Source organism: Chlamydotis macqueenii, chromosome 6 (assembly GCF_036417535.1).
Source record: "Chlamydotis macqueenii isolate bChlMac1 chromosome 6, bChlMac1.mat, whole genome shotgun sequence".
NCBI lineage: Eukaryota > Metazoa > Chordata > Aves > Otidiformes > Otididae > Chlamydotis > Chlamydotis macqueenii.
The window spans coordinates 26,626,521-26,646,201 of NC_141561.1; the positions used below are offsets into that span (position 1 = coordinate 26,626,521).

The following is a 19,681-nucleotide window of genomic DNA, read 5'->3' on the forward strand; positions in this document are numbered from 1 at the left end:
TTTATGTAGATATAGGAATGTCTATAAACTCCTGTTTAAAAAAAAAAAAATGTAGTGCATGTAAGTCCATGTAAGTTAAGCTGAACTAGTATCAACCTTTATTGACAATTCTGCTTGTGCCTTAGGAAGAGCTATCATTGCTGTTGGACTCAGGCCTAACTAGGGTCGCTTTCCCTTCAGTGATGTCAACTCAGCTGTAATGATTTTCTGAGCATGGTCAGTTTTTCTTTTGTTTAATGATTGAAACTGCTACTTAACTTACAAATTAGTGTTGTCTTTTTTTTTTTTTCTGCCAGTCTGCAATTTGATATGAATTCTATGCAGATTAAAAGTGGCTGATAAATATTGGTCAATCAAATTTGCTGTGAATAAAGCTGTAAGGGATGCCAGAGACACTTCGGGTGACTTTCTAAACTTCACTGTGATAGTGGTCGTTGTGGCTGCCAGTTGGCTGCAGGAATATAAAGCCAAGGACTATATTTTAGAAACCCTAAGAGCTAGCTGTTTTCTGTTGGTGCAGGACAGCTATGTCCCTGTTGGTGGCAAAATAGGCTTGTCTTTAGCAATATGTGCCTATGGCACAGCTCAAATCAGGCAGAGGTTTGGGGGCCTAGTACTTGGAGTTTTTTGTTTTGTTTTGTTTTGTTTTTTAAGGTGAGTAAAAGCATGTATCTAGCCCCTATTGTTGCAGTGAAAAGCTACAAAAATCACCTCTACTGAAATGATGTGGAGACGTCTCGGCATTTGTCAGCTGGAGGCAATAGCTGGAAGGGTGGGAGCAGCCCCCTGTGCTGCGTGGGTTAGTGCTGCGATGCCTGTGGGGTGCTGCTGCTGCTCGGCCACAGCACCGTGTGGGTGAGCCCTGGGGAGGAGAGGACCGAGGATGGCCACGGAGCCAGCTACGTGGCTGGGGGTGAGTACTTGGGAGGAGAGGCTCCTGCTGCTGGTAGTTTCTGCAACACTGTTTGGAAAGAGGACTCAAAGTGGCCCTGCCCCTACTGAAAGAACTGATGGGTTCTTGAAGCTCTTTCAGGTACTTTCACTGACCACAAACTTCATAGGGGAAGCCTGCCCTGCATCTTCTGTCTCTCAAATTGTGTGGTGTGCAAGCCCTTGGTGGCCTGCTTTTAGAAGGGAAGTGATGCCCAAGATACTCCAAGCTGTGCATTTCCTAAGGACTGGTTGCTCTGATTGCTGGCTCTTTGAAGGTGAGAATTTACAGTCCCATCACTGATAGTCCCACAAGTATTGCTCTGCTGGGTCAGGAGGGGCAGCATTTGTACTGGCTTTGGATTTTGCGTAATGCTGGGAAAAGCTTAGACTTGAAATATAGAACATATCAGAACATTTTGATTCAGTTATAGCACAGATTAATCTGTTTCAGTAAAACTGGCCCCAGGAAGATACTGATTAGGGAGAGGGAAGAACAACTGGATTAATTCAAACCATGACTAGCAATGTGAAACAAAATCATACCTAAACTACTGGGAAGTTCTTTTTTCAATAGGGAACAAACCCAAAACTATGAAACTTGGATGATGTCATAAAACAGAGTAACTACTGGTTAGATTACTTCAGTCTGATGCAACACATTCTTCTGAATTAACATGATAATGTCAAAATAACACATGGTTTTATTTTCAGGGAAAAAAAACCCCTCGTATTATTAACTTGGCATAATGCAAATTTACTTTGGTATCTCGTATGTGATTTTGGATGTGATGGTAATCCTTCATATTCGTGCCATAGAATAAAAATGCACAATATTTTTGCAATAAAAGTTGTGACAATAAAAGATGACAATTTTTTTTTTTTAAAAAGAAACAAATTTGATAATTCCAAAGAGCTTGCACATCAGGCATTTCTGTATGGATGCTTACTGAGTGATGGTGAATGTTACATACAGAAACATCTTTCTCTTTTTTTGACAGGGTAAAAGGGGAAAACCTGGACAACGGTTAAGTAATTAAATGGTAGCAATGAGAAGGCAGCATGAGGAAAAGCAATTACTGCCTCTGTGAGTGAGTAGCTATTCTGCTTACCGTGAAATCTTTGGTACAGATGCCTGCTTTCACAGGTGGCTCTAAATTTGTAAGGCTTTGTATAATTACGTAGAGTTTCTCGGTTTTTATTTTCTACAGTAGTCCCGTTTTCCATCGGTTGTTTGCTACAACATATTAGGGAGTTTTTGAGTCAATTTTTTAAGAAAACACCTACAAAAATATTTGTGTTTAGTTTGTGTGTTCAGCTTTTGTTTTAGATTTTGTTTTCGAAGTATCATAAAGACAGGGGAAGTGATTTTGAAAGGCAATGTCCTGTACCAAAAATTGAACAATGCAGGTTTTAAATGTGTACTTAGTAAATTAGATATGGTTATTATTGGGACGAGATGCAGGAAAATTTACATCTAGGCCGTTTCACACTGGCATAAGCAATGGAAAAAAAGCTTAGGAAAGGGATTGATTATTCTTAAGTACAAGGAGCGTAGTAGGCTTATGAAACGCCTGGAGTTCTGTTGCAGTCGATACCATAAGAGCAGCCACAGCAGATGAACCAAAGGTCCAGCCCCTTTGATATCTTCACCCCCACAGTGGCCAACAGCAAACACTACTCTTTGGGAAAAGCATAGTGCGAGAAGGGCATGGGGACCACCTCTGCCTTCCTGCTCTCAGCAGTCAGTGGACCTGGGATTTCCTGACCAGCAGTGGTATCCTTGGGAGATTTCTTTTCTCTGAACGTATCTAGCTGGTTTTCTAGCTCATGTAAAGTTTTGGTGTCCACAGCATCCTGTGATGATCAGTTCTGCAATTTAAGCACAGCCTGCATGGAGAAGGTTTTTTTTTTGTTTGAACCAATCCCTCAATAAATTTGCGTGATGCCTTCTAGCTCTGCTGCTGCCTTCAGGCCCCATGGGGCTGTAAAGAGGGCATGGCCTGAATTGGGTTACCCCTCGGCTCCTGGCTTGTCCCTACTCATGGAACAGCCCCATTCTTGCTGTTCCTAGCACTGGTATAAGGAATAGCAAACAAATGTGCCTCAGCTACTATCTCCGGGTCACCAAACCCCCAATACCGCTCTCCACCTGTGACAGCTGCAGTGGCCTGGCCAGCTCAGTTACTCCCACGTGGATGCTGCAGACACCACCTTGGAGGTTGTGGTGACTTCTCTAGGCCTAGCCTAGCCTCTGAGGTGGAGGAGGAGGCAAGAAGGAAGGGAAATGTAGAGTCTCAAACTAACAAAAAATCAGAATTAAAAAAAACATATTCTGAATTGACATCCTGAGCTTTTATAGCCCAAGTGATTACTTTCTGTTTTTAGCCTGGTAGCATGTGTTTGTACACTGAATTTTCTAACTCAGACTCTGAAACTGTAGGAGTTCATCCTTGTTCAGCTTCTCTGTGTTCCATATTTTAACTTTTGTTTTAAGAGAAATTTACAGTAGAAACTCAATTTTATATTTCAATTGTCTAATTCAATGCTATAGTCAATTTTTACATTAAAGATTTAATATGGAAATAAGATAATGTAACTTCATTCTAAAGTCTATGTAAACTGTCAACAGTAGTTCCATTTATTGAAAAGTATATTAGATTTACCCTCTTGGTAAGGAAGCAAATTCTAGCATGATTTCCTGCTGAAATACCTCCCTAAAACGATTACAAGAATTTTGGTTTCTACACTATTGAACTATAGTCCATATTAAACGTAGACCTTTTGTGTAATCAGGTTATGTCCCATTAATTTCCTATGTTTTGGATATGTGTATTCTATGGACGGTAGTGGATAGCACCTGCCAGTATATGTCTGTACATTACTTGATAGTCTGGAGATACGCGAGTACCAGAGGAAGACTTGAATAGATAGAATCAGTTCTTATGCCCTCAGATAAAGGTAACTTTAAACTGATTATTATTAAAATTATACTGCTAAGGAATTATTATCTCCATTAAAGAGACTGTATAAATAGAAACAGCTATATTTTTTGCTTATCTAGGCTTTATGATTCCATGTGTGTAGTTAGTACATAAGCATGTCCAAGCCTGGTGTTTGGTGGACGAGTACTGGTGATGGAAGTTTGGGTTAAGCTGTTACTAGGCCAACAGCTCTCACTGAATGTCCCACCAACTCTGTTGCTACTCAACAAGACTTTCTGTTCTTCTTGACCTGCCTACAGCAGCACTTACTGCTCATAAGACAGATGTGACCTGCTCTATGTTCTCCCACTCTTGCAAAATTTAAATTCTTTGTGTTTTCTGTGTATAAATAGCAAACAGTGTTTTCAGTGGTTGAGTGGGAGCCACCCTTATTATAATACCCGTATTTAGCTATTTTGAAAGGAAACTTTCAGGGTCGTTTTGAATATGTCGTTGTTTGTTCTGGGAAGGCTTGCATGTAATTTTAGCATCTATGAGCAATGCCCCGTGTAAAGCCTCAAGAGGAAAACTTGTCCATGAACAAGTATGGTGTGTCCAGCCTTCCTGCTTTCTGCAGCCTGTCTGCCCATGGCTCACACCAAAAGCTGTGAAACTGATACTTCAGTATTGATAAAAGTAGTGAAAAAACTGTCTGTCAGTTTGTTGGAAAAGGGCAGAAGGAAGGGGTACGCTGAAGTCCCCTTTGGCTGTAGCAGAAAGCCGGTGAGCAGCAGCTGGGAAGCCACGTGCTCTGCAGCCTTTCTTCCCCTGATGACACTGGGGCTGCCCAGCAGTGCACGGAGGAGATGTGGCTTGAGGAGAGGTCTCGGCCAAAGAGCCCAAGGAAAGCACAGATTAACGCATCTTTGCAAAGGTTCTTGTGTGTCAGTGGCTGCAATGGGGATTAAAGCTATCTCCTCAGAGGCAGGCTGGAAGGAGTGCCACTTCCAAGCCAAGTCTTTGCTCTGTGAAGGCAACTTGGTGGATCAGAGCACTGTACCTGAGTGCTTCCCTGCAGCTGCACTGGTGAAGACAGGAGCCAAAGCCTTGGCAGGTTGGCTTCACAAGCAGCTCCAGCTTTCTTTCCCCTCCTCACCAGGCAGTAGTCTCCAACCACAGCAGAGAAGCTGAGGCAGATCACCGCCACAACAGGAATGGTGTAAGGGGAGTGCAGCACAGAGACACTTGAATTCCCTTCCCAGCAGCCTCTGTCTTTGGCTGGGGAAAATATGTATAAACCTCCCCTAACACAACAGGAAAAGTATCTCAAGCAGGACCTGTGCCGTGAGTACTCTGATAGCTCATCACTGCAGCAGAATCTATTAAAAGGCAGCGCTCCATACCAGCACCTAGTAAATGACATAGGAAGGAAAGATCTTAGACAGTTATTGTTATTTTTCCTTCCATGATAGTTTTAGCTGAATCATGAAAGAATTTGAAACATTGTGGGGAGTGCACTAAAAACAGAAGATGAGCTAAAAGGATTTGGCAGTACTTAAATGCATTTCAGCTCTTCCCCAGACTATGATGCAGTCTATAGAAAATGCAAGCACACTTTGCCTGGAGACATCTAGTGCTGCAAATTAGGTGTAAGAGTGAGCTGATGTAGTACTCCTCAAACGCTACACCCGAGTGCTCTCTGAAATATGCCTCTTAACACTGTTTTAGAAATACTTCTGTTGTTACAGTGCATGTGAAGATTGCCAGGCACCAGCTCCAAATAAGCACAGAGAGGAGAGCTGGAGAGGCAAATATCCCCATATTGCATCGTCAGTGGGCCTCTCTCTGAGGCGTAGCAGCCCCGATAAGGATCTGTCCTTGTGTCTTGTCCTGTCCCAGTTGTCTGGCTCCCTTCTGAACCCACCGAGAAGTATTTTTGTTGGTTTGTTTCTTCATATGACTGTTGAGCGTTTTTTCTCAGATACTTCTACTAGCAACAACTTTGAGACACAATTCCTTTAGACGGCAATGTCCAGCAATCTAGAGCTGAAACACACCTCGATAATCCTGTGAGCATTTAATGTTTTGATTTTCTTTCACTACCTGAATATGTTTTTTGAACTGACTTTATCGTTAACATAAGAAATGTTAAGCCTTTGTAATGAGAATTACAGCTCCTATAAGACAGTAACATACACTGCAACTGTAGCATAATTTAATACATGACGTTTCATAGACAGCTATAATAGGTATTTTATGGCAAATAGTTTTCTCATAGAGAAACTGGGTATTTAGTAGATACTATTTGTTTTTATATATAATAGCAAAGCAACTGGAAAGCATTTTTCTCATGCTATCTGTGACTGAGAAAACAATATTTTAATTTCTTTCAAGTATGAAAATTTATCAGGGAAAAGCCACAACTTCAGATCCCTATGTATGTCCTCCCCCCAGGTGTATCCCTGTGTATATCCTCTATGTCTGAAGCTGCCATTTAAGTTAATGGCAAGTCTGTTCATGAAGGACTTGCGAAACTGGATAATTAGACTGTCCTGAAAACAACTGTCTAATTGTCCTTAGTGAAAGTGATGTGTGCCTCTCTTGCTTTAGTGTCTTAGACTCTTAGGCGTGTCAGCAGAACTGCTGCAATTGCGCTTTGGCTGTAATTGCCTGTGGAAGTCTATAAAGCACATTATGATTCATCTTTGTAGGAATAATGAAGGCTTAAAAATGATGATGTGAAACACTGAACATCACTATTCTATGCATCTCTTTCATTTGTTGTGGTAAAGGAAACCAAGCATTTCACCTTAGCACCGAAAATATTCAGGACTCAGCCTGAGAAGGTCCAGGATAACCTGATCTCAGGCCCTGCTTCTAGCAGCAGGCACGACTAGGTATCTCCAGAAGTCCCCTCCAAACAGGTCTCTTCTCTGGTTCTATGATTCCACATTAATGCCACCTAAACTACCACAATAAATCTAACAGGAAAATCACCATCTACTAGGTGTCAGCTGGAAACCACTATGGTACACAGTAGTTTTTATTTGGATGAGGAGGGAAATTTCAGCCCTCACTGAGAGTTAATTTTGATCATTGAGTCAGGTAGGCCCTTAACTTTTAGTATATCCTTACCTCCTGAGCTTTATCAGGTTCTTCATAAACCAACTATCCTGTGTGCTTGCCTCTGTTCAGAAATACCCTGGTATTCCGATAATGTGTAACAGTTTTCATTTGCATAAATCAAAGCCAAACAAATATTCCATCTGTGAGTTGCTGGTTTATTCTGCTGTCTACGGCTTGTGCGTTGTTCCTAACCGTGATCCCACTCCTTCCCCACCTCCTCCACTGGCACTGCTGGAAAAATACTCAGTGACTCTGAATAAACCTATGATGAATTCTGGAAACCCTTAGTGCTCTCAGGGGCCTGAACAAGAAACACCTTTTCAAATTCCTCTAAGTTTTGGTGGTGCCCAGCCTCAGCTCTGAATTCAGCTGCTTCTCTGTTTCCTTACTGCAGTCTATCAGAGGCAGACTCAAGTTGTTACTCCTCTCCATGAATTTTGTCTGTTTGCTCTTCGTTCTGGCTGGTTGTGTTTCCCTTCCCTGTTGAGAAAGTTCACAGGCCCTCCAAAAAAACCTGACCAAAATACACTTTCTCTCTGCAGGCAGCCTCATCCCAGCTAAGGCTGGTTCTGTGATGGGCTGGGCCAGTTGAGGTTTTCCTGCTGTACCTCCTCTTCTCTTTCTTCCCAGTTGTTGGTAGTGCGTAACAGGAGATTGGCCCGACATTCTTTGGCTTAGAGCTGAGCTTTCAGCATAGCCCTTTGAACTGGCTCTAGGGCATTTTCTGCCTGGGGATCCGGTTTTGGCATCAAGCACACCTTTGTCGCAGGAGCTTTGCTGCCCTGCTTGGCAGTGGTCAGGTGCTCTAAGCAAAGAGGTAGGTTAAGTCAGTGATTCCTGCGTATCATTTCACACTTCTGAATGAAGGTGAAGTGAAAAGTGAAAATCAGTTATATTCACCAAAGGCTACTATTGGTATGATTGACCAAATTCTTTTCCTGGTCTTGGAAGAAGGCACAGATTTTGTACCCCAAAGTAGGATTTCACCCTCTGAATTTTTGCTATCTAAAAGTGAGTAGCTAGCCTGAATCATCTTTACTTTTTCTAGGGTTAACGGAGAGAAAATGTAATCTCCAGTCAACACTATATTCAACTTAACTAGTACAGAGTGAAATGCACTTGGATGTGTCTAGCATGAGGGAGCCCAGATAGCTGGCTTAGATGTGGATGTTCTCAGTATCTAGAGTCACGTGAGATGGAGCCCACCAGAACAGATTGCAGTCTAATTCTGCAAACCCAGCCTGAGGTGCAAATCCACTTAGGACACCAGATAAGCTTAATGAAAGTCTAGGCATTTGTTTAGCAGCATCATCAAAAATCTTCCTGGAAGAGGTTTAGAAAAGGGTTTGAAGGAGCAAAGGCAGTTGTTTGATACATGAGAGGAGGGCGGTTCTGGCACACTGTAACAGAGATGGAATTATTGCATCCACCCCTCCTGCTACCTCCACCCCCAAAATCTGAAAACTTCCTGATTTGTGTTCATCAATAATTAAGAGCCCATCAGCAATACTCAGAGGGAGCTTGCATTGCACTTCTGAGCAGTCAGTTAGTAATGTACAGTGGAGAGATCCTCTTTTTCAAATCCCAGGGCTCCAGGCCATGCGATGCTGGTATCGCATTTTCAATTAGCTTCTGAGCGAATGCTTGGCATACGTAGAAGTGAACTGGTACACAATTAGCTTATTGTTCCTTTCAGCCTTGTGCTGAGAGGATCTGAAGGACTGCAGAAAAGAGGGGAGAGGGGAAAAAAAAGAAAATAGCCAGGCCAGTGGCATCTCCGTGGATGTGAAATAAGGGAGTTGCTCGGCTCGTGCAGATTCCTGTGCTAAGTCGGGAGCTACAGCTGTTACTGAGGAGCACCCAGCCTGGCTGTAGGGAGGGTGCCTGGGGAGAGGCGCAGACCAAGTCTCAAGCTCCAGGCTTTTCTCTCGTCTGACTCGCCTCAGCATTGCGATGGAGCCCAACAGCCCTAAAAAAATACAGTTTGCTGTGCCACTGTTTCAGAGTCAAATAGATCCTGAGGCAGCTGAGCAGGTAAGGAAGATTAGTTTCTTCTGGTGTTTTGAGAGAATGTGGTAGGAATGGGGTCAGGATGCGGGGTGAGAACAGATAATACTTGTGGCCTAAATGATTTTCTAACTTATATTAGTGTAACTACAGGTTAAATGGTCTGGAGGCTATAGTGATGTCTGGATACACCCAAAAAGGGAGGAGGATATGCCCTCCAGCCAGAATAAGGCTTCTTTACCTTGGGTAGGTTTATTCATTATGTATTTGTTGTGCCTTTTCTGTCACTGGACTTATGCCCTAGTACAAACTTCACATGAATACACATTCTCAACAAATCAACTAAAGTATATTATTTGTACCTAAAACAAAACATGAGGCTGATAATAAGTACCTAATGGAAATATTGTGCAGAAGATAGCTTATTTACCATTCATTTTAACATGAGAAAATACAATGTTTTGCACAATAGTTATAACTTCAGTTACATCCTGTATTTCTCATGATTTTTTATACAGTTTTCTTTATGTCATTGTTACAGTGTCTTACATATTTGAAAAACATATATGTGTAGAAATATGCCTGACTTATGGCCGCGTTGGAATTATATGTCTGCTATTTTAGGTTTTGACTCAGTCCCAAAACATACACATACATATAATATATATATATAGCAATACAGATGTCTAAGGAGGAGAAGATACCTATTATTCTGTACAGATATGCGTAGATGTACATAAAGAAGGACACAAGGAATCTTGTGAGAAAAGCTGGATAAGTCGTAATTAGGTGACCCAGTATATTTCTCTCCGTGCACGTCCTTGACATTTGCTTCTATTTTGGTTAGTTTAGTTTTAGATGGTACCAGGAGAATATTATAACCTTGAGAGTTCCATGCCATTAGCTAAGAAATTACTTGCATCTTTAGGACAGGTATCTGGTTTCCTGGCTATTCTGATGTCGTGTCTCTTAAAAGGCAGCTGCCTTTGCCAGAAAATGATGCGTTGTGAGTGACCATAGAATGAAGAAATACTAGAAGAGGGCAGGGGAGAATTGCTGCAGGTCTTCATTTTGTCTGTAGATACTTCTGAGCTGTCCGTACCTTATGGAACAGTCCTGCAATGAATTCAAGCAGGATGTGTTCTGATATTTTTCTGAAATCTGTGAGAACCATAGGATTAGGATTTCCCGGAATTCCCATGGCTTTTGAAATACTGTGGCCCAAATCCTGCCCAGTATTTATGGGCAGTCCTTTTTTTTTATGTTGTGAGCTGAATTCCAAGCGCTATACAATTTCAGTGTGGGTGTGTGATGAAATTAAAGTAGTAAATTCTGCTGTCAGCTACAGTTATGCTAGTCTGGAATAAATCCATTAACCCGGATGATGTAATTTTCCATTTACACTTCTGAGAGCAAAATTTGAACCCAGCTAAATACAGGTGTTGGCTCAGCAACTAAAAAAGAACAAACGCACTGACATTGAGATTTTGTGTCAGAATGGTTTCTACCTTAAATACTCTTGGTCCCTCTCTTAAATTCAATACAATATAAATTGCCTGAAGGCTTTAGTGAAGCAACACACAGCTTTCAATGCAAATGTGTGCATTATAGAAGGGTAGTCCAATGTCATGTAGTTCAACCACTATTAATGGAAAAAAGTACTTAACCAAATAAACTCTGAATAAGAAGAATTGCATACAAATCAGGATAATATATTGACATGTAAAGATCTGTTGTACCGTGCTTTTTGAAAATATTCTTTTGAAAGTCTTAAGTGTTGCTTTACTTTAGTTAAAGAACTGTAGTAACAACTCTGGCCACAGTTTAGAAATACTTACAAATTATTAGTATTAACAATTACTTGTGAGAGCTATGAAAATACTAGGTATTTGCACACATAATCTCACAAGCTGCTGCAATAATTTTCCTGAAGCAAACCTAAATGTCAATATTTTAAGATATGACGAATACATGTCAGCAACATATGTCCAAAAACTTATTCAAGATGATTGCAAACCTAAAGATGTTTTGCAAAGCTCTCCCCTGTGCCTTTGCTTTTCATGTACAAGCAGCAGCATGACCCTGATCACTGCCAGACCAGATGAACAGTCGGTAAGACAGTGACGTGCTACTGTTCTTTAAATATTATCTTTTTTAACTTTGCCTGGTCTAGACCCAGGAGTGTGCCAGATGGATTTTTTGCTTTGCTTCGGGTGCGAGGCAGTTGGTGGACCCTAATGACTCGCCTTGGTTTATGCATGTTACAGATCAGGAAAAGAAGGCCTACACCAGCATCGCTTGTCATCATGAATGAACATGTGCCCCCAGGTAAGCACCAACATACCTTCTAAATCATTTAACTTGTATTGTCGACAAATTGGTTTTATTAACTACTCGGTTTTAAAAATCCATCATTAATTTCATAGCACTATGTATCAAATAACGGATCTTAGAAGAGTTTGGAGTAAACCCTCTGAATATGTGTAAATCTTGGCCTCCAGAGAATGTTAATAATTTTGAGATTTTTATCCTCCATATAAGTCCTTTTTTGTGTGTGTGTGTGCACACACATGTGTGGACCCTGATTCAGCACTTCCATCCACAAATCTTTTCTTTCCCTGAGTGGCTACTTTGGAGATCCATAATGTCCTAGTCTTGGTTTTCTGATCTCTATAGATACTAGGCTGGCTCCAGAGGTAATTCAACAAATTGAATTGCTTCTGCAAAACAGGTTGTTTTCTAGTTTTCTGATGAAACACATGATGTCTGTTTTAATTATTCCTTTTCAACTGTTAATACATTATCTTCACCCAAGACTCCTCCCAGAAGATTTTCTGTGGGATGGGATGACTTGAGGTTGCAACCTACTTTGTCACATAAACGTGACTTCAGAAAGGCTCTTTAATAAGCTGTTTAGGGAGTATTATAAGCAAAAAAAGCTCAGCAAAAATGGATTGCAGGAAAAAGTCCTCAAGACATAATTGCTTTGAAACACGCTACCTACTTTATATTAAGCTTTTCTTTTGTATAGTGCTCTGCAACATTTTTTTCTTGCCTTATCTCTTCATCACTTGAATCTTTTTTTAAAAGCAGTTCAGGCTTTTTCTCACTGATGTGTCTCTTAGGTCATTACTGTATGCAGTGGCACCTCAGTAAAACAAAATCATCTTAGCTCTGTTAGGATCTGGACTTACTGTACTGTACTGAGGGTCTTCACTTCTGGTTAGCATCACCAGTAGCTGAAGTTCCTCAGAAAGTGCAGAAGGAAGCATTTAGAGAGATGCTTTTGGGGTTGAGATCATTGCAACACAGCACACAGATCAGGGAGGTTCAAGCATGACACATGCCTAAGGTTATATAATTTTGGCGCTGAGAGTGACACATGAGTTTGCTGTTGGGCTAACAGCAATCCCAGTTTGGAGACCAGCTTTCTGGTGTGAATTTCAGGCAGTTCAGCTCTCAGTAACAGTGCATGAAAGACTTGCCTTAGACCGACTTTCCTCACCTTAATGGGATCTACAGTGTCTGTGTTGCTAGGACTTAATTTAAAGCAAATTCACCTTGACTGTTAATCTCTTTTGCAATTCACTTTGTACACATTGTACTGTCATATTTCCTTTTATAAACAGATACTTGGTACAGTACCAAGTCAAAACCAAACAGAGAATAAGAACTCTTTTTAATTTACAGGAAATTTTACTGTAAACAAAGCGGCGCATGTCTGTTATCTCCTTTCCTGCAATGTTCATAATAAATCTTTAAATAAATCATTTTTATTATGAGTCAGAATGGATGCAAGTATCAGTCAACTTCCATATAAGTCCAAGAGCTTGTGTATTCACTTTCTTCACTTATTAATATCGGCTTACTTAGATATTATCCCCTCTTACTAGATACTGGGAACTAATATCAATTATATTCTTGGTTAAATTGTAATATTGTCTTGTTTTTTAATTTTCTATAAAGTCAGATAAAAATAAACACTTTTAAAGCACCTTCATTTTCCTGCACCTCACCATGAGCACGAGTGTGCATATTTCCATATGACATATTTGATCTGGGCAAGCGTTTTGAATGGGATGTGCACATGTGGCTGTGTAAACCCACTGCATACAAGGACTGCAAAGCCAAACTCAAAAGGCAGAAAATAGCTTTACAATGGAAGTATAAATAGTAAAAAAAAAAGTCTTATGGGCTTGATCTTGCCAGGTGCTGCGTAGTTTCTGAAATTGTTTTATACCTTCAACTTCCAGAGTGGTCAGCTAGTCCTAGGGGCTCTTGACACCTTGCTGATTAGACCTTAAATGCTAGTCTCCTATTGGATTTTGTATAGAATTCTTTGGGATGCTGAATAACACTTTGTCTCCAAAAATGTTAAATTAACCACTGTACCTGTTTACAGTGAATAAAATAATCATCGTAAGGGTGTGAACCTGAAACTCCAGCAAATTGCTTTAGAAGCATGACTCCTGAGGTCAGCAGGGAAACCAAGCAGCAGAGAATTTAAGTGATACTGGTAAAACCACCTACTAAATTAGAGCTGGGCTAGACCAGAATCCTGTCTCTTTAATTTCACCCACTGGAGTACTCCAGTTCCCTCATTAGGAGCAAACAGCTAGTGAAGGATATGCTTCCAAGGGTTTGAAATGTTCTAATGCAATTCTAAATGTTTGGATGCCCCTGTGAAGTTTACTCAAATTATCTGAACAACTTCTATTTTGAAAAACAGACACGCATTTTTCTAAGAATAAGATGTTTCTATAGCCTTCTGTTGCAGCTGCTTCTGATTGCAGCAGGAAAAAGCAGCATTTTTGTGGTATTCTGGTGTTCTGGATGCAGACCCCTCTGGAAACCAGAAGGTAGTAAAATATGTTTGGACATTTCAGAACTTTATAATAAATTCAGTTTGAGTTGTGCTTTGAAACAGTTGGTTTCCTCTGAGTCTTCTCATCCATCCCTGATGGCTACTACAGCTTTGTCAGGAACCTGTCTTCACTGATTTAGGTCAGATCTATTGTGCTATAAAGTGAAGATTAAATACTTGCTAAGGCTAGGTCATTTTAAACCCACGACAGCTACTCAAAAACTGTAAGAAGACTCTGCTTGGCTTCCTTGCTTCCAAGGAAAAAAATAAGGGCTAGACTACACTAAATGGTTTAAAGATGGGTGTTAGATGTGACTGCAGGAGCTAGTATCCAGCCTGTAGTGTTATCGACTGGTACATTTTCTCCTGTTCACTCTGGCTGGCATAATATATAATTGCAATCAACATCAACAGAAGAGAAGAGAAATTTGAATTCCAGCAGCAACAATGATTGCAGTGGACAATATGGGCTTGTGAAGAAAGGTAGCAGTGAATAAACCCTTTAACTCTTTCTGTAAGTCCTCTGTAAAGTGTTCTATGATGGGTTATGTCGGATCAGAGCGGAGAAGCTAGCACTAGAAAATTAAGACTCAAGTTTTGAAGTTACTTAACTCTATTGTGCTTCGGTTGCCATCAATGGAGTTATAGTTTGTGAGCATCTGATGTTTGATTTCATAATATCTGATCAGTTTTACTTTTATTTGAAATTACAAGAGCCTTTTACTATCTGTGAAAGCAAAACCAAATTTTAGCAGAAAGAATTAGAGAAATGTGCAGCATCTCATCCTATGCAGGATGCCTGTATGGGTTACTGGGGTAAAGTACTCGTATCCTGCTATAGCCACAGTTGCTCCATGTCTGTACTTTAAAAAAGGAATATAAACATATGTTTAGTTTAAGGATACTTTTAACTATTAAGCTGCACAAGATCTTAATAAAAAAAAAAATTGCTAAAGGTCTCCTGCTTCCTCTTTGACTTGCAATATCGTTGGAGACACCAAAAGCTGAAAATCATGATACTCTAAAAGCAGCGTTTTCTGCACTCCCATAATATACTCACAACCTCCTGTCTCCTTAACAAGCATAGAAGAAGATATATGAAAATCAATTATTACCATCTGAAATAAAAGTCTGACTGTACTTTAAACTAGCAGAATATTGTACTGCAAGGACTCAAGAAAAAGCTGGTGGCAATGTAGAGAAGTGATAGCTGAGGAAGGAGAACATGTCAGACCACAGCTCAGGTTTAATGCCATTAGGACTCACTTTGATTAGAAAACAATGCCAACATTCCTGTATGGCCTGGCTTTGTCACAGAGCCAATGCAACATCAAATAGTTGGGCTGGCAAAGGCTGTTAAACTTGTGTCAAATTGTTCACTCTTCTTGAAGCATTAGAATAAGTAAACATTAGGATAAATTTCTGCATTTCTGAACTTCTTATGTATTTACTGTTTCCAACTCTCCCTTCTGCTCAGTTGCCTGTTTTGGCCTCCTTGCTTGTAATGTAGATGTTACTTGGTGTTTGGAAATAGAGAAAACATAGCAATGTGTTTCAATAACTCTTCTCCAGAGCTGCCTTTTTGTATTTCACAAATCCTGTTTCGAGGCATATATTACCACAAAAACATTATAAAACATATATGCCAAGTACAACTCACTACTCTGAGTTTTCTGAGGGCTGGACATCATAACTTGAAGATAAGTAAGCTGTACCTGTCTCCAGACAAGGAACTTGCTTGCAGCTTCTCTCTGGGCACTAGCAATTTTTCTGTTTTGTTCCCCGCTGATTTTCTGTTGTTCGGAGAGGGATTCACACCTTTCAGCTTACTGCCACTTCCCCAGAGGTCTGATGAGATGCCTCTGGAGCAGCCTCAGTATTTAGCACAGTAGCAAACAACTCAGCTTGATGGGTAGTGGAAGGAAAAACTGTTCTTACCTCTGTGGCCATCCCATGACAGCCCAAAGTAGACCAGGTTTTTCATGCTAAAGTGTTTCTAGATGCTTACAGACTTCCCCACACAATAAATCTAATTAACATGTGTAGATGTGCTTTTCTGATGACGCAAACTGTTTGTTAGATTACACTTCTAGGAGAATGAATATGTTTCTTTTACATCTAATGGTCACTTTTTTTTTTTTCTCCCAAGACAAAATAAACTGTGATCAAAAAAGACCTACTAGGTAGGAGGGAGCAATTTCTGGGCATTGTCAAGCAGTTCTGCTATACTTTCTAAGGCAAAAGCCTTGCTGAAACTTGACACAGCAGAGAATTCTTGGTCTCACAGTTTGTGAAAACTGATATGTTTTTCAAAAGCTTGAGATTCTGGTAGGACATACTGCTTATTTTGATTCAGGAAATAGAAAGTGAGTAAATCAAATAGCAGCTGTTTTCAATTGTGAATTTAGGCTTCTAATGTGGTAATAAAGCATTCAGAAAAGCAGTACATTAATAAAACCCATCATTAACTGTATTTTTTTCTTTGGTCAAACTAGTTGCCCCTTCTATATGCTAAACATGGATACTGTTTAAGTGTGCTGTCTGATTTTATTTCAATCTAGGAGTTCGTGGAGGTATGGCAATAAGCAATGAAAAGCATTTGTGTCCCCTCCTACCACAGGACTGGTACAGCTCCACGCGTGTTACTAATGGCACCAGGATGCTCAGAGATCAGGCACTGTTGGTCAGGGCAGTGAGGACCTTCGTGTTCTTTAGGTCTGTACTGGAAAGGACTATCTGACACAGTGAAACAATGAAATATGTGAAACAGACATTGCATAAGACCTGACAGGTGATAGAGATTCCAGAACAGAGGTGAAAATATCTGTGCTTGAAAAGATTCTGCCGTTTGCAGGCTGATGTGTGACTGCAAACATTCAGTGGCAAGCTACATCCATTTTTCTTACCTAATTACACTATGCTTGGATGTTCTTTAGTTTGAGTTACTTTGAATTTACTTTGCAGTTCAGGCTCACAGAAGTCCCTGGGACAAGCCACAGCATAAATTCCTCACGCATGTGCAGGGTGAGTAAAGTAGTAAAGTCCCCATGAGCTGGCCCGTGAAAATAAAAAGAGAAGTTCAAGGACTTAAAAAAAAAAAAAAGAATAAAAAAAGTCGGGAAACTGTGTGCTTGAGCTGTTTTTAATGCAGTCCAGAAGTGACAGCTCAAAGCTCCAAACAGAAGCAACGAATTAAATAAAAAAAAACGCTTTCTTCAGCGTCTTTCCTGAAAATGCTCCATTTTCATGAGAAAGTGAGGATTTTATATTTCATTGTCATCACCTGCCAAAAGAGCTGTCATGCTCCCTGCAGTAGCATTGAGACAGCCAGCTGGAGGACTAGGCTTAAGTTGGTTGGGATGCACTGTGCACTGTTGTGCCTAAACTGAAGGTTATCACCAAAGGAGACAGATGCATTTTCACTGTTCTTTTTGGTCATGAATGTGTTATTAGTTCACAAACAGAAACATTCACTGGGAACATTTCAGTCATGTAAAACACACCGTCTGAACCAGTAGGAAACACACTATTTCACACAGTGCCCAAGTAGAGTCCAGACTGGCTTTAGTCAGTAATGCTTTAACAAGGAGAAGGGTCTGAAAACTACTCAGACAAAGTCAAAATAAAAAGCTATTGTGCATGTTCTAGTCAAAATCCATTTATTTTACCGTGTTTCATGTTTATTTTTATCCATGCTTCCTTAATTTCCAGTTCTTAATGATGATTGCATAGGTACATTTCACACGACACAGAGCCTGTATGAGCTTCGTTGCTTCTACTATGGACTAGTTGGCTAAGTGAGTAAATTTGGTTAACACAAGACAAATAGTCCCTCTCTTTCACTGAATCTGTCCTCCCTTCTTGAGAAGGGGGAGCATGGGGTGCAAACACGGCCCCTGAAAGCTCTGGTCTGTTGAAAGGCCTGGCCTGGCCCTGCAGACTAGAAATAGAGATTGGGTATTCACAACCAGGACTCAGATTTCTGGCCTAGATCAGAGAAGTGCTGCAGCTGAGAGGGCAAGAAGCCCCAGAAAAGTTTACTTGCTCACAATTTGGGTGGAATTGCATTTATCCGTTTATCTCAATCCAATCTTAAATCCCCAGCTAGTGAATTGACGTACTTTTTTATTTCTCAGTGCAGCTAAGCCCCTAATGCATACCATGACATTACTTGTCCCTCCTGCTCCCTGCCTACCGTTGGCTTTGTGTTGGAAGGGTCGATGTTTGTGGAACTATCTGAAAGTGAAGGAGGTATTGTTAGAGTTGAACCTTGTACTCTTCATTTGTTTTCCTCATTCCTTATACAAAAGCACCATAGAAACAGCCTTCTTCCACCCCAGGAGATTATTTGCAAATCGTTTTTAATATATATGGCTTCATGTTACAGGTCTCCAGCTGCTTGACTGTTCAGCGTCAGGACTGATAAGCTTGCAGACTGTTTACCTCTGTTATCACCTTTGTGCATATTAACATGACACAGAGATGTGCCTTGGGTAGAGAACAGCAGTGTGCACAACTGCCTAACCTGGTGAGGAAGTTAGTTGGACAGCTTCTAACTTTATTGCATTCATGAGGCTTAATGCTGGAGGAACTCTAACACATTTTCACTATGGCAAATACTTATACACCTCATACAGTTTGTTTTGGTGAGAATTATGAATAGATGGTGAGATTTTTTAAAAATGTCATGGTGTAATTAACTGTTTCTTATAGTCAAAGTACTTAAGCTGTGTTTCATACAGCTACATGAGTATACAATCCTGGAGGTTATTTGCCTTAAAAAAAAAATTGGCCCAAAATAGGTGCAGTCTAGCCTGAAGCAAACATTCTGTTTGTATTTTGAGTGGGTTTTTTTAAGTGGTAAAAAATTTTAGAGACAATTTAAAATGAAGTCTATTTAAATATTGTAAGACAAAATGTTTTGAATAAGAATGTCAAATTAGTTTGTTTTGAGATTGTGTTTATACTTCAATAATGTGATAATACTGGTTTTTTTTAACATCAGGTAATAAACTAAAATCCAATAATAAGTGTTTCAGCCTTGTTGAGGGGGAAAAAAAAACCAGCACAGGGTTTGTCTGACCTCTACTATTTAGAACTTAATGCAGCCCTCATTTACCATGGTGACGTGTGCGGAATAAATAGATAATGCAGACAGATGAGAGAGAATCCAGCTTTTAGCACTAACCTCATTATGTTCAGAATATTGGGAAGGGGTTGCACTTAAAGCATCAATCAAGATAGCCCCATTTATTGAGCTTTCAGAGACAAAATTTAACTCTTTCTATGTAGTAACTGCAGTTAAATCTCCACTTCAAAATAAACTGAAAGTGGGAATTTAATGAATCAAAAGCTAGCAGAGACTAAACAAAGGAAGCTACCAATCATGAAAGTTTTTGGCAGCTATACAAGGCTGGACTGTGGAAATTCAGAGACAGTGCAGGGAGGTGTAGAGCTCAGCATTACTTTCCTCTGAATCTGGGCTGTCTGTGTCACCAGCTGGTGGAAACGAGATCAGCGGACAAGCAAAGTCTCTTTTCACAATAATCAAAGCAGTTTTAGGGTAGAATTAAACTATATGTCTTTTGGAAGGAGCTCTGTTTTCCTCTTCTCCTCCTCAAAACCCTTCTGATGTGTCTGTATTTAAAATCATAGCTTCTAATATTTTTCTCAAATGGCCTTACCGAGGGACTGAGATACAATCACAGTAGCAGAATGAAGCACAGTTACGTGTTCGCTCTTTGTTCATGCTTTCCCTGAGATACCAGGGATGCAGAAGTATCACAGAAAATTAATGTCTTGGCATTTTTAGTCTTGTGGAATCAAAAAG

At 40.3% G+C, this 19,681-nt stretch overlaps 1 protein-coding gene across 2 annotated transcripts in view; it reads left to right on the plus strand.

Moving 5' to 3' along the window:
• Positions 1–8,791: 8,791 nt before the first annotated feature.
• Positions 8,792–19,681, plus strand: part of PPP1R1C (protein phosphatase 1 regulatory inhibitor subunit 1C) — a 49,749-nt gene continuing 38,859 nt past the window's right edge. For both annotated transcript variants that reach the window (XM_086751012.1, XM_010129277.2), the window contains exons 1-2: positions 8,792–9,014; positions 11,255–11,315. In XM_086751012.1, the coding sequence (XP_086607138.1) occupies positions 8,934–9,014; positions 11,255–11,315 (142 nt within the window). In that variant the 5' untranslated portion in view covers positions 8,792–8,933. The remainder of the gene's footprint in view (positions 9,015–11,254; positions 11,316–19,681) is intronic.